Source organism: Pristiophorus japonicus, chromosome 7 (assembly GCF_044704955.1).
Source record: "Pristiophorus japonicus isolate sPriJap1 chromosome 7, sPriJap1.hap1, whole genome shotgun sequence".
Lineage (NCBI taxonomy): Eukaryota > Metazoa > Chordata > Chondrichthyes > Pristiophoridae > Pristiophorus > Pristiophorus japonicus.
In genome coordinates, this window is record NC_091983.1 from 212433382 (window position 1) to 212460336 (window position 26955).

At 46.4% G+C, this 26955-nt stretch overlaps 1 protein-coding gene across 1 annotated transcript in view; it reads right to left on the reverse strand.

The window, feature by feature from the left end:
- The window catches only part of mrps5 (mitochondrial ribosomal protein S5), a 195906-nt gene that overhangs the window by 161554 nt on the left and 7397 nt on the right, over nucleotides 1–26955 (reverse strand). The window contains exon 2 of the mRNA XM_070884570.1: nucleotides 6558–6701. Within this exon, the coding sequence (XP_070740671.1) occupies nucleotides 6558–6701 (144 nt within the window). The remainder of the gene's footprint in view (nucleotides 1–6557; nucleotides 6702–26955) is intronic.

The window sequence follows — 26955 nt, forward strand, 5'->3', positions numbered from 1 at the left end:
TAAAGGCCGGGAGAGGCAGCGAGAATTAGTGGTCGCTGAGGCATGAGTCCGGGGATCGGCAGAGGCCTATAAAGGCCGGGAGAGGCAGCGAGAATTAGTGGTCGCTGAGGCATGAGTCCGGGGATCGGCAGAGGCCTATAAAGGCCGGGAGAGGCAGCGAGAATTAGTGGTCGCTGAGGCATGAGTCCGGGGATCGGCAGAGGCCTATAAAGGCCGGGAGAGGCAGCGAGAATTAGTGGTCGCTGAGGCATGAGTCCGGGGATCGGCAGAGGCCTATAAAGGCCGGGAGAGGCAGCGAGAATTAGTGGTCGCTGAGGCATGAGTCCGGGGATCGGCAGAGGCCTATAAAGGCCGGGAGAGGCAGCGAGAATTAGTGGTCGCTGAGGCATGAGTCCGGGGATCGGCAGAGGCCTATAAAGGCCGGGAGAGGCAGCGGGAATTAGTGGTCGCTGAGGCATGAGTCCGGGGATCGGCAGAGGCCTATAAAGGCCAAGAGAGGCAGCGAGAGTTTTTGGTCGCTGAGGCGTGAGTCCGGGGATCGGCAGAGGCCTATAAAGGCGTGCCTGTGTAGCTACAGGGAGAAGACAAAAAAGTAGAAAAAAAACGGAAGGTGACGTCACAGCCAAGGGGGTAAGTGATTGGTAAGTAGTTTTTCTTTTTCTTTTTATATCAGTAAGTAACCTTTTAACATTGTTGTTGCCAATTTAAGTATATCTAAGGGTTAAGTCATGGCAGGACAGCTCGGACACGTGTTATGTTCCTCCTGTACTATGTGGGAAGTCAGGGACGCTTCCGGTGTCCGAGATGAATACATATGCGGGAAGTGCATCCGCCTGCAGATCCTGATGGACCGCATTGCGGCACGGGAGCTGCGGGTGGATGAACTCTGGAACATCCACAATGCTGAGAATGACGTGAATAGCACGTTTAGTGAGTTGGTCACACCGCAGGTAAAGGATACACAGCCAGATAGAGAATGGGTGAACAACAGGAAGAGCAGTACAAGGAAGGTAGTGGAGGGGTCCCCTGTGGTCACCCCCCTGCAAAACAGATACACCGCTTTGGGTACTGTTGAGGGGGATGACTCATCAGGGGAGGGCAGCAGCAGCCAAGTTCATGGCACCGTGGCTGGCTCTGCTGCACAGGAGGGCAGGAAAAAGAGTGGGAGAGCTATAATGAGAGGGGATTCAATTGTAAGGGGAATAGATAGGCGTTTCTGCGGCCGCAACCGAGTCTCCAGGGTGGTATGTTGCCTCCCTGGTGCAAGGGTCAAGGATGTCTCGGAGTGGGTGTAGGTCATTCTGAAAAGGGAGGGTGAACAGCCAGTTGTCGTGGTGCATATAGGTACCAATGACATAGGTAAAAAAAACAGGATGTGGTCCTATGAGATGAATTTAGGGAGCTAGGAGTTAAATTAAAAAGTAGGACCTCAAAAGTAATAATCTCAGGATTGCCACCAGTACCACATGCTAGTCAGAGTAGGAATCGCAGAATAGCTCAGATCAATACATGGCTTGAGGAGTGGTGCAGAAGGGAGGGATTCAAATTCCTGGGACATTGGAACCGGTTCTGGGGGAGGTGGGATCAGTACAAACCGGACGGTCGACACCTGGGCAGGACTGGAACCAATGTCCTAGGGGGAGTGTTTGCTCGTGCTGTTTGAGAGGGGTTAAACTAATATGGCAGGGGGATGGGAACCTATGCAGGGAGACAGAGGGAAATAAAATGGAATCAGAAGCAAAATATAGAAAGGACAATAGTAAAAGTAGAGGTCAGAGAGACCAAAGGCAAAAAACCAAAAAGGGCCACATTACAGCAAAATTCTAAAGGGGCAAAGTGTGTTAAAAAAACAAGCCTGAAGGTTCTGTGCCTCAATGCGAGGAGTATTCGAATAAGGTGGATGAATTAACTGCGCAGATAGCAGTTAACGGATACGATGTGATTGGCATCAAGGAGATATGGCTCCAGGATGACCAAGGCTGGGAACTCAACATCCAAGGTTATTCAGCATTTAGGAAGGATAGACAGAAAGTAAAAGGAGGCAGGGTGGCGTTGCGAGTTAAAGAAGAAATCAATGCAATTGTAAGGAAGGACATTAGCCTGGATGATGTGGAATCGGTATGGGTGGAGCTGCAGAATACCAAAGGGCAGAAAACGCTAGTGGGAGTTGTGTACAGACCACCAAATAAGTAGTGAGGTTGGGGACAGCATCAAACAAGAAATAAGAGATGTATGCAATAAAGGTACAGCAGTAATCATGGGCAACTTTAATCTACATAATGATTGGGCTAACCTAACTGGTAGCAATGCGGTGGAGGAGGAATTCCTGGAGTATATTAGGGATGGTTTTCTAGACCAGTATGTCAAGGAACCAACCAGGGAGCTGGCCATCCTAGACTGGGTGATGTGCAATGAGAAGGGACTAATTAGCAATCTTGTTGTGCGAGGCCCCTTGGGGAAAAGTGACCATAATATGATAGAATTGCTTATTAAGATGGAGAATGACAAAGTTAATTCGGAAACTAGGATCCTGAACTTAAGGAAAGGTAACTTCGACGGTATGAGGCGTGAATTGGCTAGAATAGACTGGCAAAGGATACTCAAAGGGTTGACGATGGATAAGCAGTGGCAAACATTTAAAGATCACATGGATAAACTTCAGCAATTGTTCATCCCTGTCTGCAGTAAAAATAAAACTGGGAAGGTGGCTCAACCATGGCTAACAAAGGAAATTAAGGATAGTGTTAAAGCCAAGGAAGAGGCATATAAATTGGCTAGAAAAAGCAACAAACCTGAGGACTGGGAGAAATTTAGAATTCAACAGAGGAGGACTAAGGGTTTAATTAGGAGGGGGATAATAGAGCATGTGAGGAAGCTTGCAGGGAATATAAAAACTGACTGCAAAAGCTTCTATAAATATGTGAAGAGAAAAAGATTAGTAAAGACAAACGTAGGTCCCTTGCAGTCAGATTCAGGCGAATTTATAATGGGGAACAAAGAAATGGCAGACCAATTCAACCAATACTTCGGTTCTGTTTTCACGAAGGAAGATACAAATAACCTTCAGAATGTACTAGGGGACAGTGGGTCTAGTTAGAAGGAGAAACTGAAGGATATCCTTATTGTGTTGGGGAAATTAATGGCCGATAAATCCCCGGGGCCTGGTAGTCTGCATCCCAGAGTACTCAAGGAAGTGGCCCTAGAAATATTGGATGCATTGGTGATCATTTTCCAACAGTTTATCGACTCTGGATCAGTTCCTATGGACTGGAGGGTAGCTAATGTAACACCACTTTTTTTTAAAAAGGGAGCGAAAACGGGTAATTATAGACCGGTTAGCCTGACATCTGTAGTGGGGAAAATGTGGAATCCATCAATAAGGATGAAATAGCAGTGCATTTGGAAAGCAGTGGCAGGATCGGAACAAGTCAGCATGGATTTATGGAAGGGAAATCAAGCTTGGCAAATCTTCTAGAATTTTTTGAGGATGTAACTAGCAGAGTGGACAAGGGAGAAACAGTGGATATGGTGTATTTGGACTTTCAAAAGGCTTTTGACAAGGTCCCGCACAAGAGATTGGCATGCAAAATCAAAGCACATGGTATTGGGGGTAATATACTGACCTGGATAGGGAACTGGTTGGCAGACAGGAAGCAGAGAGTCGGGATAAATGGGTCCTTTTCAGAATGGCAGGCAGTTACTAGTGGAGTGCCGCAGGGTTCAGTGCTGGGACTCCAGCTCTTTACAATGTACATTAACAATTTAGATGAAGGAATAGAGTGTAATATCTCCAAGTTTGCGGATGACACTAAACTGGGTAGCGGTGTGAGCTGTGAGGAGGATGCTAAGAGGCTGCAAGGTGACTTGGATAGGTTAGGTGAGTAGGCAAATACATGGCAGATGCAGTATAATGTGGATAAATGTGAGGTTATCCATTTTGGGGACAAAAACACGAAGGCAGAATATTATCTGAATGGCGGCAGGCTAGGAAAAGGAGAGTTGCAACAGACCTGGATGTAATGGTTCATTAGTCACTGAAAGTGGGCACACAGGCACAGCAAGCGGTAAAGGCGGCAAATGGTATGTTGGTCTTCATAGCAGGGGGATTTGAATATAGAAGCAGGGAGGTCTTAATGCAGCTGTACAGGGCCTTAGTGATGCCTCACCTGGAATAGTGTGTTCAGTTTTGCTCTTCTAGTCTGAGGAAGGACGTTCTTGCTATTGAGGGAGTGCAGCGAAGGTTCACCAGACTGATTCCAGGGATGGCTGGGCTGTCATATGAGGAGAGATTGGATCAACTGGGCCTTTATTCACTGGAGTTTAGAAGGATGAGAGGGGATCTCATAGAAACATATGATTCTGATGGGACTGGACAGGATAGATGCGGGAAGAACGTTCCCGATGTTGGGGAAGTCCAGAACCAGGGGACATAGTCTTAGGATAAGGGGTAGGCCATTTAGGACTGAGATGAGGAGAAACTTCTTCACTCAGAGAGTTGTTAACCTATTCCCTGCTGCAGAGAGTTGTTGATGCCACTGGATATATTCAAGAGGGAGTTAGATATGGCCCTTACGGTTAAGGGGATCAAGGGGTATGGAGAGAAAGCAGGAAAGGGGTACTGAAGGAATGATCAGCCATGATCTTATTGAATGGCGGTACAGGCTCGAAGGGCCGAATGGCCTACTCCTGCACCTATTTTCTATGTTTCTAGGATGTGCGCATTATGGATGCTGACAGGAAATGTAACATTTACTGTTATGATTATTTGGTTGTGGTCGACAATAAGCTGCACATTTAGGAAGTGGAATCCCTTTCTGTTATGAAACACCTCCACGTTCTTTAAAGAGGCTTTCAGGGCAATATGCGTGCAGTCTATTGCTCCCTGCATCTTGGGGAAGTCTGCTATTCTGCAGAAACCCAAAGCCCTCCCGGTCTGTGCATCCCTGGTCATAGGGAAACTTATACAGTCCATCCTGCGCGTGTAAAGGGCTTCAGTCACCTGTCGAATGCAGCAGTGTGTGGCGTGCTGAGAGATATGGCAGATGTCGCCAGCTGAAGCCTGAAAAGATCCCGAAGCGTAGAAAGTTAGGGCAGCAGTAACCTTCACCTCAACGGAGAGTGCGATTCTGATGGTGCTGGATGAGCTGGCAAATCCCATCGATGACCTCCTTCCGGAAGCGTAGCCTAAGATACATCTTTTCAGACAAGTTGAGGTTAAGATTGCGTTTCTTTGTACCTTCGTTGGCTGTACGCTCGCCTCCTCTGTCTACGCATTTTTCTGCCACCTCTTCGATTGATCCTTTCAGAAACCAGCTTGTGAGCAGTTACGAGTAATGGCGCAGAAAGCATAGGCTCTATCACTATCAATAATTATTTTCAATTGCTATAAATACACTTTTCAATAAAGAATGCCAATCTATTAAACTACTCTCTCTATACAAGCCCCAGTCTGTATACCAATCTAGTCTTAATACTCTCTCTATTCCAGCCCCAGTCTAACACTAGGCCCCATCACTTTCAATAATTATTTTCACTTGATATAAATGCACTTTTCATAAAAAAATGCCTAATCCACTAGTCTATTATTATTAAAATTAAATATAATTAATTATCTGAGTAGATCGATCTATACAGCTCCCTTAAATAACTCACAACTATCTAAGCATGATTTTTTTAGCTGCCTCCACCCTTCCTCCGATCTTGAAAATGGCGTCCATAGGCCCATTTCCTTCTGTAAAGTCCAGGAAAAGCAACTATTACCCAGCCTTGTTCTCGGCGAGCGATCAGCCCGGCGATGTGCCGAAACCTGGGATGGGCCATGTGTGGGCGATCAGCTCGGCGAAGTGAGCCAAAACTTGGAGGTTTATTTCTCCAGCGATCTGTCCGTTTTGGGCGACATATGGACCATAGATGGGCGATGTGAAGTAGAAAGTCGAGCCCCCAATATTTATCTGTGGCAAACCCAAATTTATAATGGACACTCATTGCACACTTTGAACAAATCCAAAAATGCCAACTTAAAATTATTTGTGGGCACGATAAAATACTCCCTAAAGGGTTAAAGGGAAAAAGAATCTTATTCTCTGTGGATACATTATACTTTTCCCCCCCCTCTCTTCTCAAAGACCACAGAATGCAGATCGCTTCTGCCGGTGGCATATAGCACAGATGGTATAATCAGATTGAAAAGCTTCCCGTATTAACAATTTATGATTCAATAAGACGATCAAACTATTGCTCATGCTGAGTGGCAGCACGGCATAAATCAGATAAAGTCAGGGTGGCCAGAATGAACTGCGGTTACAATATTTCGACTTTACGTGCACAGCAACTGCTTTTCAGCATCACCTAAAAATGCAAATTTCAAAAGCTGCTCAGTTAACTAGTAAAGGACCATTTCACCCTCTCACAACACCTGTGCTTTTTCAACAGCGGAGTAGCAAAAACAGCCTGCAGATTTCAAACACTGCATATTCTAAAACAGAAAATGGAAATGTAGAATGCCATATAAATGAAAATGCTTTGGGCCACTTTTAGTGTCAGGAAAACAAACTTACATTTGTTGAAGAAGCTGCTGTACCTATACTGCTGGAATACAAAAGGGAGCGGTGTAGATATGGACAATCCAGTCCGGGTGACCGAGGTACAGTGCAGAAAAGGGTAGCCAGTCCACTTCCCAGCAGTGGTCACAGTTACACTACCTACAAAGAGAAAAAGGCAGGTTTTATAAAGACAAAAAAGTAACAGCAACAAAATGAAGGACTAATAGTGAATATAATGAGGGTAGGTAATGAGAAGCCATGGAGCAGGATTTATATTCCAAATATAAACTTAAAACAAAACCCCAAAGGACAGCTAGACAACTTAAAAGTAGGATGTTTCAAAATTTTAATGATTATCTTGTGGGCCAAGAGGAGCCCACAAGGACTATTTATTTGATAAATAACATGCAGTCATGATGCTGCATTTAAGATCATTCCCCCAGTTTGCAGATAACTTCTCTGCTGGGTGCTGAAAGAACTTGATATAGTATTCAATTCAAAAAACATCTTTTATTCAGTTACATTCAGCAGAAATGACTTGGTGTCTGATTATTTAGATATACTGGCCCCAAGTTTCCACACACGGCGAAAAAGGCGCACCTCAGAGCTGGGCGCCTGTTTTTCACGCCGAAAACGGCGCCGGAAAAAAAATGCGGTATTCTCGAGCTCCTTGGAGCTCGATGTCTGCTTGGCGTGGCGAACAGGGGGCGGAGCCTATCACTCGCGCCAATTTTGTAAGTAGGAGGGGGCGGGTACAATTGAAATGAGGCTTCTTGGTGCCGGCAACCCTGCGCGTGCGCATTGGAGCGTTCGCGCACGCACAGTCTGAAGTAAACATTGGCACTCGGCCATTTTTAAAAGTGCTGCAGAAAAAGTAAAGATTTGTTTCTTGGACCCCTGCAAAGGCTTGTATTTTAATTTTCTTGAATAAATCACCTGCTGAAATCAGTGAGTTCAGCTTTTCACTGCTAAACTTGCAGAACCGGTGTCTGCAAATTAAGGACTGTGTGTTTGGAGAAATAAAAGCGCCAATTCAACTTTGCAATGGATCAACTTCCACCAAGAACAAAGAATTTTTTGCACGAGGAAGCAAACCATTGCATAATATGTGGTGCACCCATTCTGCAAATTTAAATATAAAGATGTCGATGTGGCTGCCTCTCCCTGTCCAAATGGCCTCAGTCAGTCCCCCTCACAGCTCAAAGGCTGCTGCTGCTCCCGACCAGCCACTGACGCCGCTGCAATCCCATGGCCAAATGGCCTCAAGTCCGTCCGGGTGCTGCATCTTCGCGGGGAATGAAGGCCTGCCTCAAGCACCGCAGCTCAGCTCGAAGGCTGCTTGCTGCCTGCCCCTGCCGTCGAGAGACACTGACGCCACACCGCTGCCTGAAAGGCCTGCCTGAAGCACTTTCACACAGGTAGGAACATGGTTTATTTAATCTTTTCTTTGCTTATAAATTTTTATTCAGGTTGAATTTATTTGTATAATATTTGTATAAGTATAATTAAGGATTTATTGTAGAATTAAATGACTTCCCTCACCCCCCCCACCTCGTTCCCGACGCCTAATTTGTAACCTGCGTCTGATTTTTAAAAGTGTAGACAAGGTTTTTTCAAGCGTACAAAAATCTTCACTTGCTCCATTCTAAGTTAGTTTGGAGTACGTTTTCACTGTGGAAACTTTCAAATCAGGTGTCAGTGGCCGGACACGCCCCCTTTTGAAAAAAAAATTCTGTTCCAAAGTGAAACTGTTCCACCTGACTCGAACTGCAGAAAACTAAATGTGGAGAATTCCGATTTCTAAGATACTCCGTTCTACACCAGTTGCTCCTAAAAATCAGGAGCAAATCATGTGGAAACTTGGGGCCACTGTGTGTACCACAGATTTTAGATCTGAATCCTGGATCTGTTGATGTTTGTTTTATATCTCAGCTTATTTCTGTTTGGTTCTTTCACTATTTTAACATCTCAATATATTTTTTATAAAAGAGTTGGCATAGGAAGCAAAATTATCCACACATCCAACCTTTACATATCAATGGCCCCAGAATGAAGGGAAGAACCAGGAGGCCAGACACCATTGATCAAAAGATTAGGTTTGTTTCAGAGTAAGCAAGAAATTGGCAACAAACTAATCTATGGTTTATTTAGATAAGGAATTTTATGTCATTTGATATTTTCCTTTTACTGATATGAATATATTTGGAAGAAATTCAAGTAACAGCAAACTTAAGACTAACATTATCTTAATTTAATGTAAATCACGATAAATTAAACAGAATTTTTGGAATAACACCTTTAGGGTTTTTAAATAAAGATTTTTTGTAATCATATCCCATTAGACTTTTCGAACGAAAATCCAATTTCACTGATCATAGGTGGATTTTTATGGGGTTGTTTGAGAAATTGGTACTAGAGAATGACTGAGATGACTAATCTTATTTAGACATTCAGAAGTCATCATAAACAGTGAGATCTAAACAGATTACAGATTTGGACAGTATTACAAGAACATTTATTCATGAACTTTCAACTCCACATTTAAGGCATGCTTTTCCCACTACTGGCGACATACATTTTATCCCTGATTCTTCAACAGCCCAGTCTTCTGTGCTGTTGCTCACTTATTTGGGACATAGGGCATGGTATTCTGCTCACATTACTTGGAATGAGCTCATGTTGCTGTTTTGCTTCCAACTGAGGTCTCGCAGCTATCCCTTGGACGTCTGATCTTCCAGGACACGTTTGGGGACCGAGAAGCCTTGGGAACTTGCTTCGAGCCTGCAAGGCTGAGATTGGCCAGGTATCTCCGTTGCTAATTTTGGTGCCTATGTGCTTTCTAGATGGTAAATGTTTGGGTATCGAGAGAGTCGTCACTGCCAGAGTGACTAGTTTGCCCATCTCAGTGCGGCCTTTGCAAAAGGTTTGGGCCCAGTGGAAGAACTGTCCATGGTTTTCCCCTCTCCTTTATCAATGATTTTCTTTCTGTGTATTCTTCTGTCTATTACTCAGTCCTTCCCTCAGTTATCCTATTCCAATGTTTGTTTCTTTCCTGCGTTCTCTCCCCATGTCTGTTCGTCTCTCCCTTTTTCTAAGATGTTAATCTGTCCTTGTGTGTCTGTTAATCGCTCAGTTACACACCATCTTTTTACCATTTTACGCTTTATCACTTCACTCTCTTCTGCAGAAGGGAGTGAATGTGAGAGCTGGGAATGGCCGGAGCCGGCACCAAAGCCAAGCGATGGGCTGAGGCATCAGCATACAGATCCCTTTGATCTGCAGTGCATGCAAGCTTCATGTTGGGCTTGGGCGCTGGAGTACAGGGGTGTTAGTGGGTGTGTCTAGCAGGAGGGTGTACCAAAGGCCAAAGTTGTTGATTTTACATGGAGCAGGGAAGGAGACATCAGAGCAATTAGAAAGTGGAATGGTGAAGTTAGTGTTTTTTTAAAAATGAAATAGTAAATTATTTGTCAATGATGTTACCAAAATTATGTTGGGGATACATACAAGGAACAGTCATGCACTTGTATCGCATTTTTACTGCAGTGTGATTGGCCAGAATGGCTACTGAAATGTGAGTGTTGAATGACTAAAGTATAAAACGACCAATTAAAATGAAGAAAAAGACAGACTTAACCAGTAAAAAGAAAATGAATGAATGATTTGCATAGCAGTTATGGTAGTAGACTAGCAGAGGCCACAAGTTCAAATCCAACCACTGCAAATTGTGAATTCAAATAATGACTACAAATAGGGTAAGTAATGAGAAGCTATGGGACAGGATTTATATCCCAAATATAAACTTAAATAAAACCCCAAAGGTCAACGAGACAACTGGTCATTCTGCACAAGGAAAGATTTGGTAGCCAAAAAATGACCATAACAGCTACCAGATTGGGGTAAAAACCCAACTGGTTCACTAATTTCCTTCAGAGAAGGGAATGCTCAACCTCTACCTGGTCTGGCTAATGGGCTACTGCAGCCTCACCGTATGTGGTTGACTCTTAATATGTCCTGGATAGCCACCCAGTTGTGCGATCACTATTCAGGGCAACTAAAGATAGGTAACAAAAAAAAAATGCAGCTTGCCAACATCAAGAACAGATTAGGACAAAACAAACGATATTGCCCATAGCATTTCCGAACAATTAACTAATTATCCCTTGATGAATTTACAGCAACAATGTCACAGTGTCTCCTTTGGTATGGTCATTAACATACATCAACCGCACAGAGTGCAATAACAGTCAATGTCAGCACTGGCAGCAGCTGTCAGTGTTCAAACAGGCCAAATGGTGATTAAAATCCACCTACTAAAGATTATGCTCAATGTTATCAAAAATAAGATACCTTCAAGTAGGGATATTGACTTATGAAGACTTATGCCTCGGATAAGAATTATAAATTGCTTGACCTGCACTCGTGTTTTATTTCATCTAAACCACTGTCCACAATCAGTCCCAGATATGCAACATTCCCTTTATATTAGAAGGCAATGCCCATTTCAAATCTACTGTTCTAATATTGTCAAATTTTGTTTTACAACATGCCTGTGAAGTTCTGTGGGATGTTTTACTATGCCAGAGTTGCTATATAAATGCAAGTCATTGTTGTACTGTTGTTTATCAGGATTTACCATGGACTGCAGATATGCTGCATACTGGGCAAAGATTTTATTTAAAAGATATTGAAAACTTTAAATAATTTTTGTGCAATTGCCTTAAATGAAATGGATGCTATAATTTACTTACAGCTTTTTTATACGGTACTCGGAAAAGGTATAAATCAAGAGACAACGCCACAACTCAAGACAACACAAAAATGAAGAAAATCTCATTCAACGCATCATGCTCGGCACGGAATAGCATCCACTCAACGTGGGAAACAGCAGCAGTCTTTGACGCTGGAGGGCCAAATTGTAATTTTAACTATATTTATATTAAGTCACCTACACAGCGGTTCACACTGAATAATTACATTATTCCACGTCCTTTTTATGGAGCCACATACTTTGTTACATTTATTTTTCAGAAAAAATAGGTCACAGTGATGAGACCCAAAAGATGACAGGCTTAATTTTTCCAGGAATAGTCAGACAAGGAGGCTTATCTGCAAACATGGGCAGGATGCAGTAACTTTTATTATGAGGACCATATTATCTATTATGGAATCGGAACGCCTGAAATATACTTAATGCTCTTTAATTCAATGTCAGTCTTGTCTAAGGAGATAAAAGTAGATAAAGCAAATGCTCTGTGTAATTAATTCAAAAGATGCATAGGGACATTTTCTCTTTCTGACCTTTATTTCTATTCGCTTACCTTTGATATAATACAGCTTGAGGAGGAAAGTGATGGCACAGCGAGTTACACATCAACATAGCAAAGGCAGCATTTGTATCACAGGTGTGAAATATTCCTGTAACATGTCCTACAGGTCTAGTTTTATTTATTGTTAAGTGCCACCACAAACATAACTGAACAGAGGTTCACAAAAATATGTCACTATAGCAACAATATGCAGAAATCAAAGGCAGACGGCGGAAGGAGCGTGCAGCAAACCAGGCTCCCCACCCACCCTTTCCTTCAACTGTCCCACCTGTGAGAGAGACTGTAATTCCTGTATTGGACAGTACAGCCACCTGAGAACTCACTTTTAGAGTGGATTTCTCAATTTCCAGAGTCTTCCTCGATTTCGAGAGACTTCCTATGATGATGATGATTATGGAGAGCTGTCAAAATCAGCTGGCCATCTTAGTGGAAGACATCTCCAAGCGGAATATACCTTTACACTAAAAAAAAGCTTAACCTAGGCCGCAATACTTACAAAAATAATAACTATGTGACATTAGGTATAGGGTGTGTTTTAATTTAAGAGAAATTAGATCTATTTCATTGTTCCGTCTCTGGTACTTTGTGGGGTTTTTTTAAATAAAAGAACTGAATCAATCCAGTTGATAGTACTCTGAAATTATGATTTTATTTTAAGACCTATTTTGGCTCTTTAAAAGTCTTTTGAGCAAGTCTAAGCTCCTGGTGTGCCCAGTGGGATAAAGGCTTCCCCATGAATCCACATTGAAGGATGCTTTCAGTTTTTGTTCAACAGCAACAATGGCAGAGGTGGTGTGTAAACTGCGAGATAAGCTGAAACCGCATGTTTGTTTGCTTTTCTGTGCTGCATTTTCCATCCAAAAAAGAATTTTGTTGATTGTCAAGGACTTATTAAGGTGAGCTTTGAGAAGAAAATACAGCAGATTTTTGCTAAAGCAAATTAAAACAATCAGGTAAGAAGCAGCACAGAAAGTTGTTGAGGCCAATTCACTAAATATATTCAAAAAGGAGTTAGATGTAGTCCTTACTACTAGGGGGATCAAGGGGTATGGCGAGAAAGCAGGAATGGGGTACTGAAGTTGCATGTTCAACCATGAACTCACTGAATGGCGGTGCAGGCTCGAAGGGCCGAATAGCCTACTCCTGCACCTATTTTCTATGTTTCTATGTTTCACCTACACAATAGGGATTAATGGTGGAGTGGAGCAGCTGAAATCTTTAGCAGAGTGTCAGTTCATCGTGGATTTTTCAGCAATTGTTGCAATAGAACATGAATGTTATCCTTGGCTGTTGCTTGCTCAGTGGTAGGATTCTCACCTGTGTCAGAGGGTTGTGGGTTCAAGTCCCACTCCAGACACGTGCCAATGTCACAGTAAAGAAGAAGATAGTAGAGAAATTGAGTAGCATAAAAACAGATAAAGAGGAGATGCTTAAAAGGTTGGCAGGGCTCAAAGTAGAAAAGTCACCTGGTCTGGATGGGATGCATCCTAGGTTGATGAGGGAAGTAAGAGTGGAGATAGCAGAGTCTCTGGTCACAATTCTCCTTAGATACTGGAGCGGTGCCAAGGCTCTGCAGGATTACAAATGTTACACCCCTATTCAAAAAAGAGGAGCTGGATAAACCCGGCAACTACAGGTCAGTCAGACTAATGTCTAGTAGGGAAACTTTGAGACACAAAAATCTGACACAAATTTAATTATCACTTGGAAATATATAGGTTAATAAATGAAAGCCAGCACGTATTTTTCTTTTAAAAAGGCCAATTATGTTTGACTAACTTGATTGAGTTCTTTGATAAAGTAACAGAGTTGATAAAAGATTGTGGTGAGATTCGGCAAGTGATCGTGGCAGAGCTTTGCGAATCTCTCTCAAATCTCCCTCCCTCCCCCAACGACCCTAATCCTGCTCCTCAAAACACTCTACCTACCCCTAAACCTTGTTACAAGTGCTACAAGGGCCCACAGCCCATCTCCCACCCCCCAACTGCAGCCTACATTTCAGGCCAACCAGCTACAAAGCAGGTTTGGGCCTACCTCACACGCGAGCCTCCACCCATCGGTGACGGCCAGACACCCTCCAACCAGCGGGGACCGGGCCTCGTCCCCTCCTGCCGGGACCGGGCCTCGTCCCCTCCTGCCGGGACCGGGCCTCGTCCCCTCCTGCCGGGACCGGGCCTCGTCCCCTCCTGCCGGGACCGGGCCTCGTCCCCTCCTGCCGGGACCGGGCCTCGTCCCCTCCTGCCGGGACCGGGCCTCGTCCCCTCCCGCCGGGACCGGGCCTCGTCCCCTCCCGCCGGGACCGGGCCTCGTCCCCTCCCGCCGGGACCGGGCCTCGTCCCCTCCCGCCGGGACCGGGCCTCGTCCCCTCCCGCGGTGACCAGGCTTCTTCTCCCCTATCGACAACCAGACCGCTCCTCTCCCAGCGGTGACCGTGTCTCTTCTCCTCCAACGACTGGACCTCTCCTCCTCCTGCAGCAACCTGGCCGCTCCTCTCCCTCCTGCAGCAACCTGGCCGCTCCTCTCCCTCCTGCAGCGACCTGGCCGCTCCTCCTCCAGCACGCGGTGAGCACAATGGCCGTGACCACCCTAAGCTCTCCTCCTTCCACTCTGAGCACCCTGATCTCCACCCCACAAGTTGGACTTCTGACCTGCCCAATGCCTGCCCCCAGCCAAACCTCAGATCACTTACCATCTCACCGAAGGGCACTACTCAGCGCCGAGCTTACGGCCCGCATCTCGCCGTAGGCCCATACAGCAGATCCTGGTCTCCATTCGTCTTGGACCCCCCCTTGCCACTGAACCAAGACCTTGCTCAGCTAAGCCCGTGTGGTAGCCGGTGTGCAACAGCCATCCCACGTTAAAAGAACTCACGCACAGGCATTTTCCATTCCTTTAACATGAAATTCGGGACCTGGAATGTCAGGACCCTCATGGACAACTCCAACAGCAACAGGCCAGAACGCCGCACCACCATAGTTGCCCGGGAACTTTAGACGCTTCGCTGTCAACATCGCCGCCCTAAGCGAGACCCGGCGGGCAGGGGAAGGCCAGTTCAAGGAACAAAGTGGAGGTTATGCCTTCTTCTGGAAAGGGAAACCAGAGAAAGAACGCTGCCTCCACAGAGTCGGTTTCGCTATCAAAAACGAGCTGGTCAACCGCCTCAGAGACTCCCACTGCAGGATTAACGAACGTCTCATGACTCTCCGACTCACCCTATCCCGGAACCAATGCGCCACAGTCATCAGTGCGTACGCCCCAACGTTCCATGCAACAGATGAGATCAAAGAGGGTTTTTACTCCAGCCTCGAAAAATCCCTGTCCCGCGTTCCTACGGACGACAAACTGATCCTCCTCGGCGACTTCAATGCCAGGATCGGTAAGGACACAGCCCTCTGGGGAGGCGTGACCGGCAGAGAGGTGGTAGGGAAAACCAATTCCAGCGGAACCCTGCTCCTGACAAAATGTCTAGAACACGGACCTTGTCATCACCAACACCTTGTTCCGCCAGAGGGACAAGTACAAGGCATCGTTGCAACACCCTCACTCCTGCTCGACTATGTCATCGTCCGAGCCAGGGATCGCAAGGATGTGTGCATCACCCGCGCCGTGACAGGAGCTGACGACTGCTAGACGGACCACCAGCTAATCCGTTCCATCATCAACATCAACATAGCCCCAAAGCGGCGACGGCAGCAGAAGCAGTGCCACAAAAAAGTCAATGCGAGGGCACTCAGAGATCCAGTTAAGAGAGCCCTGTACAGTCAGCGCCTCACTGCTTACCTGGAGTCCCTTGATGACCCCGAGACACAGAATGCCCACAGCGCTTGGTCTGCGAAGAGACGCTCGGTCACTCAACCAGGAAACACCAGGACTGGTTTGTTGAGAATGACCAAGATCCAAGAGCTAATTAGATCGCAAGTGCTGGGCATTTCTGAGCCTAAAACAACAACCCAACTCGGGAGCAGCAAGACAACATTACAGACGGCTGAAGGCCGAGGTCCAACAAAAAATCCACAATCTAAACAGATGGTGGATGGAGAAAGCACAGGAGATCCAGCAGCTGGCCGACAGCCATGATGTGTGAGGATTCTTCACCGCAGTCAAGGCCACATACAGTCCAAACACCCAAGACCCTACCCCGCTGCTGGCCAAGAACGGGGAGACACTCATCAAGGACACCGAGGCAGTCAGGGCCCGCTGGAAGGAGCACTTCGAAGATCTCCTCAACTGAGACTCTGCCTTTTGAAGCGAGTGTCCTTGACTCCATCCCGCAGCATGCTACCCGCCACCATCTCAGCAAAACCCCAGCCCTGCACAAGGTAGATAAAGTCATCCGCCAGCTTAAGAACAACAAGGCTATGGGAGCGGATGGAATCCCCGCTGAGGCACTAAAGTATGCCGGAGAGGCACTATTGGCACGAATACATGAGCTCATCTCTCTCATCTGGAGGGAGGAGAGCATGCCGGGAGATCCGAGAGATGCAGTAATCGGGACCATCTTTAAAAAAGGGGACAAGTCCGACTGCAGCAACTACAGAGGAATCTCCGTTATCAGCCACTGGAAAAATCGTCGCTAAAATCTTCCTCAACCGTCTTCTCCCTGTGGCTGAGGAGCTCATCCCGGAGTCACAGTGCGGTTTTCGTCCCCTCGGAGTACAACGGACATGATTTTTACAACACGACAGCTGCAAGAAAAATGCAGGGAACAGCACCAGCCCTTATACATGGCTTTCTTTGACCTTACAAAGGCCTTTGACACTGTCAACCGCGAGGAACTATGGAGCGTCCTTCTCCGTTTTGGCTGCCCCCAAAAGTTCGTCACCATCCTCCGCCTGCTCCATGACGACATGCAGGCCATAATCCTTACCAACGGATCCATCACAGACCCAATTCACGTCCGACCGGGGTCAAACAGGGCTGCATCATCGCCCCAAGCCTCTTCTCGATTTTCCTCGTTGCCATGCTCCACCTCAGTCAACAAGCTCCCCGCTGGAGTGGAACTAAACTACAGAAGCAGTGGGAACCTGTTCAACCTTCGTCATCTCCAGGCCAGATCCAAGATCGTCCCATCCTCTGTGGTCGAGCTACAGTACACGGATAACGCTTGCGTCTGCGCACATTCAGAGGCTGAACTCCCAAGTCATAGTCAACATCTTCACTGAGGTGTACAAAAGCATGGGCCTTACGCTGAACATCCGTAAGCCAAAGGTCCTCCACCAGCCTGTCCCCGCCAAACAGCACTACCCCCCCAGTCACCAACATCCACAGCGCAGCCCTGAACAATGTGGACCACTTCCCATACCTCGGGAGCCTCTTATCAACAGGGGCAGATATTGACAACGAAATTCAATACCGCCTCCAGTGCAGCCTTCGGCCACCTGAGGAAAAGAGTGTTCGAAGATCAGGCCCTCAAATCTGCCACCAAGCTCATGGTCTACAGGGCTGTAGTGATACCCGCCCTCCTGCATGGCTCAGAGATATTGACCATATACAGTAGACACCTCAAATCGCTGGAGAAATACCACCAACGATGTCTCCGCAAAATCCTGCAAATCCCCTGGGAGGACAAACGCACCAACATTAGCGTCCTCAACCAGGCCAACATCCCCAGCATTGAAGAACTGACCACACTCGACCAGCACCGTTGGGCGGGCCACACTGTTTGCATGCCTGACACAAGACTCCCAAAGCAAGCCCTCTACTCGGAACTCCTTCATGGCAAACAGGTCCAAGGTGAGCAGAGGAAACATTTCAAGGACACCTTCAAAGCCTCCTTGACAAAATGCAACATCCCCACCGACACCTGGGAGTCCCTGGCCAAAAACCACCCTAAGTGGAGGAAGTGCATCCGGGAGGGCGCTGAGCATCTCGAGTCTCGTCGCCGAGAGCATGCAGAAACCAAGTGCAGGCAGCGGAAGGAGCTTGCGACAAACCTGTCCCACCCACCCTTTCCTTCAGCGACTATCTGTCCCACCTCTGACAGAGACTGTAATTCTCGTATTGGACTGTTCAGTCACCTAAGAACTCATTTTTAGAGTGGAAGCAAATCTTCCTCGATTCAGAGGAACTGCCTATGATGGTGCGGAGGTGCTGCGAATGTTTTGTGGCGGAGGAGCGGCAACAGATTGTGGCAGAGATGCGGCGAATATTTGTGGCGGATGAACGGTGAGAGATAGTGGCGGTGGTGCAAATGTTTGTGGTGGAGGAGCAGTGAGAGATCGTGGCGGAGGTGCGGCAAGCAAATGAAGGTAGTGGGATCAGAAAAGCCATGGTTCCAGGGGCAGCACGGGCCTGCCCACACTATGTGTATATGTGTACGCCCTAGGTCCGTACAGCAGAGCAGGTCTCCAGTCGTCCTGGTTAATGCTTGCCACTGGATAAAGGCCTAGCTCTGTCAAGCCGTGTGGTGGCCGATGTGCAACAGTCACTACACGTTAAAAAAATCCATGCACAGGCATCTTCCATCCCTTCAATTGGAGTTCAGGACTAGAGTATCAGTCCTTCATTGAAACATCTGTGAACTCATCCCTTTTAGTGTAGAAGCAAGTCATCTTCGTTCGAGGAACCACCTATGATGAGGATATGGACTTTCAAAAGGGATTGGGTAAAGTGCCAAATAATAGACTTGTTAACAAAATTAAAGCCGCTGGGATTAAAGGGGCAGTGGCACCATGGGTATAAAATTAGCTAAGGGACAGAAAGAGAGAATAGTGGTGAATGGTTGTTTTTCAGATTGGTACAGTGTGTCCCCCCAGGGGTTGGTATTAGAACCACTGCTCTTTTTGATGTACATTAATGACTTGAACTTGGGTATATAGGGCATCATTTCAAAGTTTGCAGATGACACAAAACTCAGAAATGTAGCAAACAGTAAGATAGTAATAGACTTCAGGGGGACATAGGACTGGTGAAATGGGCAGACACATGGCAGATTGCAATTTAATGTACAGAAGGGTGAAGTAATACACTCTAGGCGGAAGAATGAAAAGTGGCAATATAAACAAAATGGTACAATTTTATAGAAAGCCTTGGGGGTGTACATAAACAAATGAATTTGAAGATGGCAAAAGTTGAGAAGGCTGTTAAAAAACCCACACAGGATCGTTGGCTTTCCAGAGGCACAGGGTACAAAAGCAAGGAAGTGAAACTGAACTTTTATAAATCACTGGTTTGGGCCAAACTGGAGTAGTGTGTCCAATTCTAGGTTAGGACAAGTCTTGAAGCTGTTGCAGAGGAGATTTACAAGAATGGTACCAGGGATGCAGGATTTCAGTTATGTGGAGAGAAGAGAGAAGCTGGGGTTGTTCTCCTCAACAACTTGTATTTATAGAGCACCTTTAACATAGTAAAACGTCACAAGGTGCTTCACAGGAGTGTTATAACACAAAAAAACATTGGCACGAGGCACATAAGGAGTAATTAGGGCAGATGAGCGAAAGCTTAGTTATTTAAAGAGGTAGGTTTTAAGGAGCATCTTAAAGGAGGAAAGAGAGGCGGAGGTTTAGGGAGGAAATTCCAGAGCTTAAGGCCTAGGCAGCTGAGGGCACGGCCACCGTTTCTCATCTACGTTGCCCCTCGGCGACATCATCCGAAAACACAGCGTCAGTTTCCACATGTACACTGACGACACTCAGCTCTACCTCACTACCACTTCTCTCTAACCCCCCCCCCCCCCCACGGTCTCTAAATTGTTGGATTGCTTGTCCGACATCCAGTTCTGGATGAGCAGAAATGTTCTCCAATTGAGAAGATCGAAGCCATTGTTTTCGGTCACCACCACAAATTCCGTTCCCCAGCCACCAACTCCATCCCTCTCCCCAATTTGTCTGAGGCGGAACCACACTGTTCGCAACCTCATATTTGACCCTGAAATGAGCTTTCGATCATGTATCCGCAGCATAACTAAGATCACCTATTTCCACCTCGGTAACATTGCCCGTCTCCGCTCCTGCCTCAGCTCATCTGCTACTGAAACCTTCATCCATGCCTTGGTTACCTCTAGACTTGACTATTCCAATGTACTCCTGGCTGGCCTCCCACATTCTATCCTACGTAAACTTGAGGTCACCAAGTTCTGAAACTCCCTCCCTTAACCTCTCTTTCCTCCTTTAAGACGCTCCGTAAATCTACCTCTTTGACCAAGCTTTTGATCATCTGCCGAAATTTCTTATGTGGCTCACTGTCACATTTTTGTCTTTTAACACTCCTGTGAAGCGCCTTATGGTGCTTTACTATGTTAAAGCCACCATGGAAATACAAGTTGTTGTTGTCCCTTGGAATTAAGTGAGCGAACATGAGGATACTTAGAGCTGAGGTTATGAACGGTTTTGGTACAATAATTAAGGAGAAACTGGTTCCAGTAGCAGAAGGATCGATAACCAAGGATATAGATTTACGATAATTGGCAAAAGAACTAGAGGCTACGGGCCCAAGTTTCCACATGATTCGCGCCTGATTTTTAGGAGCAACTGGTGGAGAACGGACTATTTTAGAAATCGCAATTCTCCACATTTTTTTTTCTGCAGTTCTAGTCAGGTAGAACAGTTCTACTTTAGAACAGAATTTTTTCTTCAAAAGGGGGCGTGTCCGGCCACTGACGCCTGATTTCAAAGTTTCCACAATGAAAATGTACTCCAAACTAAAGTAGAATGGAGCCAGTGAAGATTTTTGTAGAACTGAAAAAACCTGTTCTACACATTAAAAAATCAGGCGCAGGTTACAAATTAGGCGTCCGGAACGAGGTGGGAGGGGGGGGGGGAGAAGGGAACTCATTAAATTCTACAATAAATCCTTATTTATACTTCTACAAATATTATACAAATAAATCCAACCTGAATAAACATTTATAAGCCAAGAAAAGATTAAATAAACCATCTTCCTACCTGTGTGAAAGTGCTTCAGCCAGGGAGAATTCTGCAGCCGTTCGTGCCGCTGAGCAGGAGGGAGGGGGAGAGAGAGAGAGAGAGAGAGGGAGGGAGGGAGGGAGGGAGGGAGAGAGAGAGGGGGAGGTAGAGGGGGTGGGGGGAGCGTGTGTCGGGTCGGGTCTGGTCGGCCGGGGGGGGGGGGGGGGGGAGAGCGGGTGTCGGGTCTGGTCCGGAGGGGGAGCAGGTGTCGGGTCCGGTTGGGGGGAGCAGGAGCTGGCCGTGGGAGGAGCCTCATTCACGCAGCCCCAGTGAGGCCATTCAGCCAGGGCTAGGGGCTGCGTGCTTCGGGCCCCTCCCACACAGTTCGGCGCCTGGAGCTACTGCACTTGCGTGCCGACTGTAGCGCGCATGTGCAGAGGTCCCGGCACTGTTTTCAGTGCAGGGACCTGGCTCCGCCCCCCCCCACAGCTCGTGCCGGCTGCGCCGAGGGCCAGAGGACCTGTAAGTAGGTGGAGAATACCGACCCGACACGACACCCGCTCCCCCCCGACCCGACACCCGAGACCCGCTCCCCCCGCCCCGACCGACATCCGAGACCCGCTCCCCCTCCCCGACCCGACACCCGCTCTCCCCCCCCCCCGACACCCGAGACCCGCTCCCCCCCGAGACCCGCTCTCCCCCCCCCCCCCCCACACCCACACCCCGACCCGAGACCCGCTCCCCCCCGACCCGAGGCCCGCTCCCCCCGACCCGCTCCCCGACCCGAGGCCCGCTTCCCCCCCCCCCGACCCGAGGCCCGCTTCCCCCCCCCACGACCCGACACCCGCTCCCCCCTCCCGACCCGACACCCGCTCCCCCCTCCCGACCCCCGCTTCCCCCCCTCCTCCTCCCTCTCCCCCCCCTCCTCCCTCTCCCTCTCCCCTTCTCCCTCCCCCCCTCTCCCTCCCTCTCCCCTTCTCCCTCCCTCTCCCCTTCTCCCTCCCTCTCCCCTTCTCCCTCCCTCTCCCCTTCTCCCTCCCTCTCCCCTTCTCCCTCCCTCTCCCCTTCTCCCTCCCTCTCCCCTTCTCCCTCCCTCTCCCCTTCTCCCTCCCTCTCCCCTTCTCCCTCCCTCTCCCCTTCTCCCTCCCTCTCCTCCCTCTCCCCTCTCCCCTCTCCTCTCTCCTCTCTCCTCTCTCCCGCTCAGCGGCACGAACGGCTGCACCATTCTCCCTGGCTGAAGCACTTTCACACAGGTAGGAAGATGGTTTATTTAATCTTTTCTTGGCTTATAAATGTTTATTCAGGTTGGATTTATTTGTATAATATTTGTAGAAGTATAAATAAGGATTTATTGTCGAATTTAATGAGTTCCCTTCCCCCCCACCTCGTTCTGGGCGCCTAATTTGTAACCTGCACCTGATTTTTTAATGTGTAGAACAGGTTTTTTCAGTTCTACAAAAATCTTCACTGGCGCCATTCTACTTTAGTTTGGAGTACATTTTCACTGTGGAAACTTTGAAATCAGGCGTCAGTGGCCGGACACGCCGCCTTTTGAAGAAAAAAATTCTGTTCTAAACTAGAACTGTTCTACCTGACTAGAACTGCAGAAAAAAAAATGTGGAGAATTGCGATTTCTAAAATAGTCCGTTCTCCACCAGTTGCTCCTAAAAATCAGGCGCGAATCATGTGGAAACTTGGGCCCTATGTTTCTAACCACTCTGAGTGAAGCAGTTTCTCCTCATCTCAGTCCTAAATGGCTTACCCCTTATCCTCAAGACTATGACCCCTGGTTCTGGAACTCCCCAGCAATGGGAACATTCTTCCTGCCTCTAACCTGTCCAATCCCATCAGAATTTTATATGTTTCTATGAGGTCCCCTCTCATTCTTCTAAACTCCAGTGGATACAAGTCCAGTTGATCCAGTCTCTCCTCATATGTCAGTCCTGCCATCCCAGGAATCAGTCTGGTGAACCTTTGCTGTACTCCCTCAATAGCAAGAATGTCCTTCCTCATATTAGGAGACCAAAACTGAACACAACATTCTAGTGTGGCCTCACCAGGCTCTGTACAACTGCAGTAAGACCTCCCTGCTCCTATACTCAACTCCATTAGCTATGAAGGCCAACATGCCATTTGCCTTCTTTACCGCCTGCTGTACCTGCATGCCAAATTTCAATGACTGATGTACCATGACACCCATGTCTCGTTGCACCTCCCCTTTTCCTAATCTGTCAACATTCAGATAATAATCTGCCTTCCTGTTTTTGCCACCAAAGTGGATAACTTCACATTTATCCACATTATACTGCATCTGCCATGCATTTGCCCATTCACCTAGCCTGTCCAAGTCACCCTGCAGCCTCTTGGCATCATCCTCACAGCTCACACCGCCACCCAGCTAAGTTTAATCTGCAAACTTGGAGATATTATATTCAATTCCTTCATCTAAATCATTGATGTATATTGTAAATAGCTGGGGTCCCAGCACTGAACCCTGCGGCACCTCACTGGTCACTGCCTGTCATTCTGAAAGGGACCCGTTTATTCTGACTCTCTGCTTCCTGTCTGCCAACCAGTTTTCTATCCACGTCAATACATTAGCCCCAATACCATGTGCTTTAATTTTGCACACTAATCTCTTGTGTGGGACCTTGTCAAAAGCCTTTTGAAAGTCCAAATACACCACATCCACTGGTTCTCCCTTGTCCACTCTACTAGTTACATCCTCAAAAAATTCTAGAAGATTTGTCAAGCATGATTCCCCTTTCATAAATCCATGCTGACTTAGGCCAATCCTGTCACTGCTTTCCAAATGCGCTGCTATTACATCTTTAATAATTGATTCCAACATTTTCCCCACCACCAATGTCAGGCTAACTGGTCTATAATTCCCTGTTTTCTCTCTCATTTTTTAAAAAGTGGTGTTACATTAGCTACCCTCCAATCCATAGGAACTGATCCAGAGTCTATAGAATGTTGGAAAATGACCATCAATGCGTCCACTATTTCTAGGGCCACTTTCTTAAGTACTCTGGGATGCAGCCTATCAGACCCTGGGGATTTATTGGCCTTCAATCCATCAATTTTCCTAACACAATTTCCTGACTAATAAGGACTTCCTTTTCGCTAGACCCTCGAACCCCTAATATTTCCGGAAGGTTATTTGTGTCTTCCTTCGTGAAGACAGATCCAAAGTATTTGTTCAATTGGTCTGCCATTTCTTTGTTCCCCATTATAAATTCACCTGATTCTGACTGCAAGGAACCTATGTTTGTCTTCACTAATATTTTTCTCTTCACATATCTATAGAAGTTTTTGCAGTCAGTTTTTGTTTCCTGCAAGCTTCCTCTCATACTCTATTTTACCCCTCCTAATTAGACCCTTTGTCCTCCTCTGCTGAATTCTAAATTTCTCCCAGTCCTCAGGTTTGCTGCTTTTTCTGGCCAATTTATATGCCTTTTCCTTTAACACTATCCCTAATTTCCCTTGTTAGCCACAGTTGAGCTACCTTCCCCGTTTTATTTTTACTCCAGACAAGGAGTAATTTTCATTCTCCCAGCAGACGAAATAAAAGCCAACATTCTCTTTGCCTTGTTGTTTGCTTTTTGTACCCGTCTACTGGCTTTTAATGATTTGTGCATTTGACTCCCTTTACTCTACTTCTCTATAGTTCCTCGTTTCTCGCCATTTAGAAAATTTTCAAATTTATCTTTCTTGGGTCCAAAATGGATGACCTCACATTTACCCACATTGAACTCCATTTGCCCACATTGAACTCCATTTGCCATAGATTTGTCCACACACAATCTATCATAACAACATAAGAAATAGAAGCAGGAATAGGCCATTTGGCCCCTCGAGCCTGCTCCTCCATTCAATAAGATCATGGCTGATCTGATCATGGACTCAGCTCCACTTCCCTGCCCGCTCCCCATAACCCTTATCGCTCCAAAATCTGTTTATCTCCACCTTAAATATATTCAATGATCCAGTCTCCACAGCTCAGTGGGGCAGACAATTCCACAGATTTACAACCCTCAGAGGAGAAATTTCTCCTCATCAAAGTTTTAAATGGGCGGCTCCTTATTCGAAAACAATGTTCCCTAGTTTTAGTTTCCCCTATGAGTGGAAATATCCTCTCTGTATCCATCTTGTCGAGCCCCCTCATTATAAGTTTCAATAAGATCACCTCATTCTTCTGAACTCCAATGTGTATAGGCCCAACCTACTCAACCTATCTTCAAAAGTCAACCCCCTCGTCTCCGGAATCAACCTTCTCTGAACAGCCTCCAATGAAAGTATATACTTCCTTAAATACCAAGACCAAAACTGTACGCAGTACTCCATGTGTGACCTCACCAATACCCTGTACATTTGTAGCAGGACTTCTCTGCTTTAATACTCTTATCCCCCTTGCAATAAATGCCAACATTCCATTTGCCTTCCTGATCACTTGCTGTACCTGCATACTAACTTTTTGTGTTTCATGCACAAGGACCACCAGGTCTCTCTGTACTGCAGCACTTTGCAACTTCCTGCTCCCATCTCGTAAAGGGTGACGGGTCCAAACACAAGGCCATAAATATAAGATACTCACTAATAAATGCAATAAGGAATTCAGGAGAAACGTATTTACTCAGAGCATGGGGAGTGCCCAGAACTTGCCACCACATGGGAGTAGTTGAGGCAAATAGCATAGATGCATTTAAGGAGAAGCTAGATAACTACATGAGGAAGAAAGGAATAGAATATGTTCATAGGGTGAGATGAAGTAAGGTGGAAGGATTAGCACCAATATAGAGCTGCTGGGCCAAATGGTATGTTTGTGTGCTGTAAAGTGTGGGTTGACAACCAGAGGTTACAGAAGTAAAATAATTGGCAGAAGAGGATATGAGGAGAATTTTTTTCCACACAGAGGGCTGTTAGGATCTGGAATGGACTAACCGAAAGAGTGGTAGAAATAGGTTCCATAGGAACTTTCTAAAGACAAGTGGACATATGTGAAGAGGACTAAGTTGCAGGGTTTTGGGACTAAATTGGACAGCAAAGAGCCGCCAAAGTACGGACTCATGTACGAGGACACGATCAAAATTTGCAGATGCCACAAAAAGATGATGTGTGGTTGACTAATGAAAGGGCTGAAATGGACAGATTAGTGAACTGTACAAATAAATGTCAGTCGAAATTTAATTTAGAGAAATGAGTGGTGATAGATTTTAAGAGTAGGTATAAGGAGAGAAAAATCAAAATGCTAAAGCTTTAAAAAAGAAAAGACTTATAGATCCAGATAGACAATTTTTTAAAGTGGGAAACCAAGTTGCTGAAACCAAACAAGAACATGAAGGTTTAACAAGAGACATAGAATACAAAAGCAAAGAGATCAAGCTAAATCTGTTCAAATCATTAGTTAGGCTGTAGTTAGAACAATGCGTCCTCTTGGGAATGTCATACTTTAGGAAAGATTTAAAAGAATTGCGTTTATTTAACAACTCAAAGCATTTTACAGATAAAGAAGTACTTTGGAAGTGTAGTCACTGTTGTAATATGGGAAATGCGGCAGCCAATTTGCACACAACACATTAAAGTCCCACAAACAGCAAAGTGATAATGAGCAGATAATCTGTTTTTGTTGCTTGAGGGATAAATATTAGCCAGGACACCGGATATAGCTTCTTCAAAATAGTGCCATGGGATCTTTTACATCCACTTGAGAGAGCAGATGGGGCCTCGGTTTAACGTCTCATCCCCCCAAAGACAGCGCCTCTGATTTGATTCCAAGGGACTGCCTATGATGATGATGACTCCCTTAGTACTGCACTGGAGTGTCAGCCTAGATTTTTGTGCTCAAGTCCCTGGTGTGGGTCTTGAACCCACAACCTTCTGACTCAGAGGCGAGGGTTCTCCCACTGAGCCACAGCTGACACTCAAAAGGTCATGGAGAGGGCGCAGAAGAGATTCAGTAAATGATGCCAGGGATGAGAGGCTTCAGGTATGAGGAGAGACACACGCGCCGTCTCTCTCATCCTCCTTCCCCTCCCTCACTCCTCTCTCACCGACCCCCCTTCCTCCCTCTTCCTCTGCCTTCTCTCTCTCTATCTCTATCTCTCCCCCCACTACCTCTCTCTCTCTCTCTCTCTCTCTCCCCACTACCTACCTCTCTCTCTCTCTCTCTCTCCCCCCACTACCTCTCTCTCCCCCCCTCTCTCTCCCCCCACTACCTCTCTCTCCCCCCACTACCTC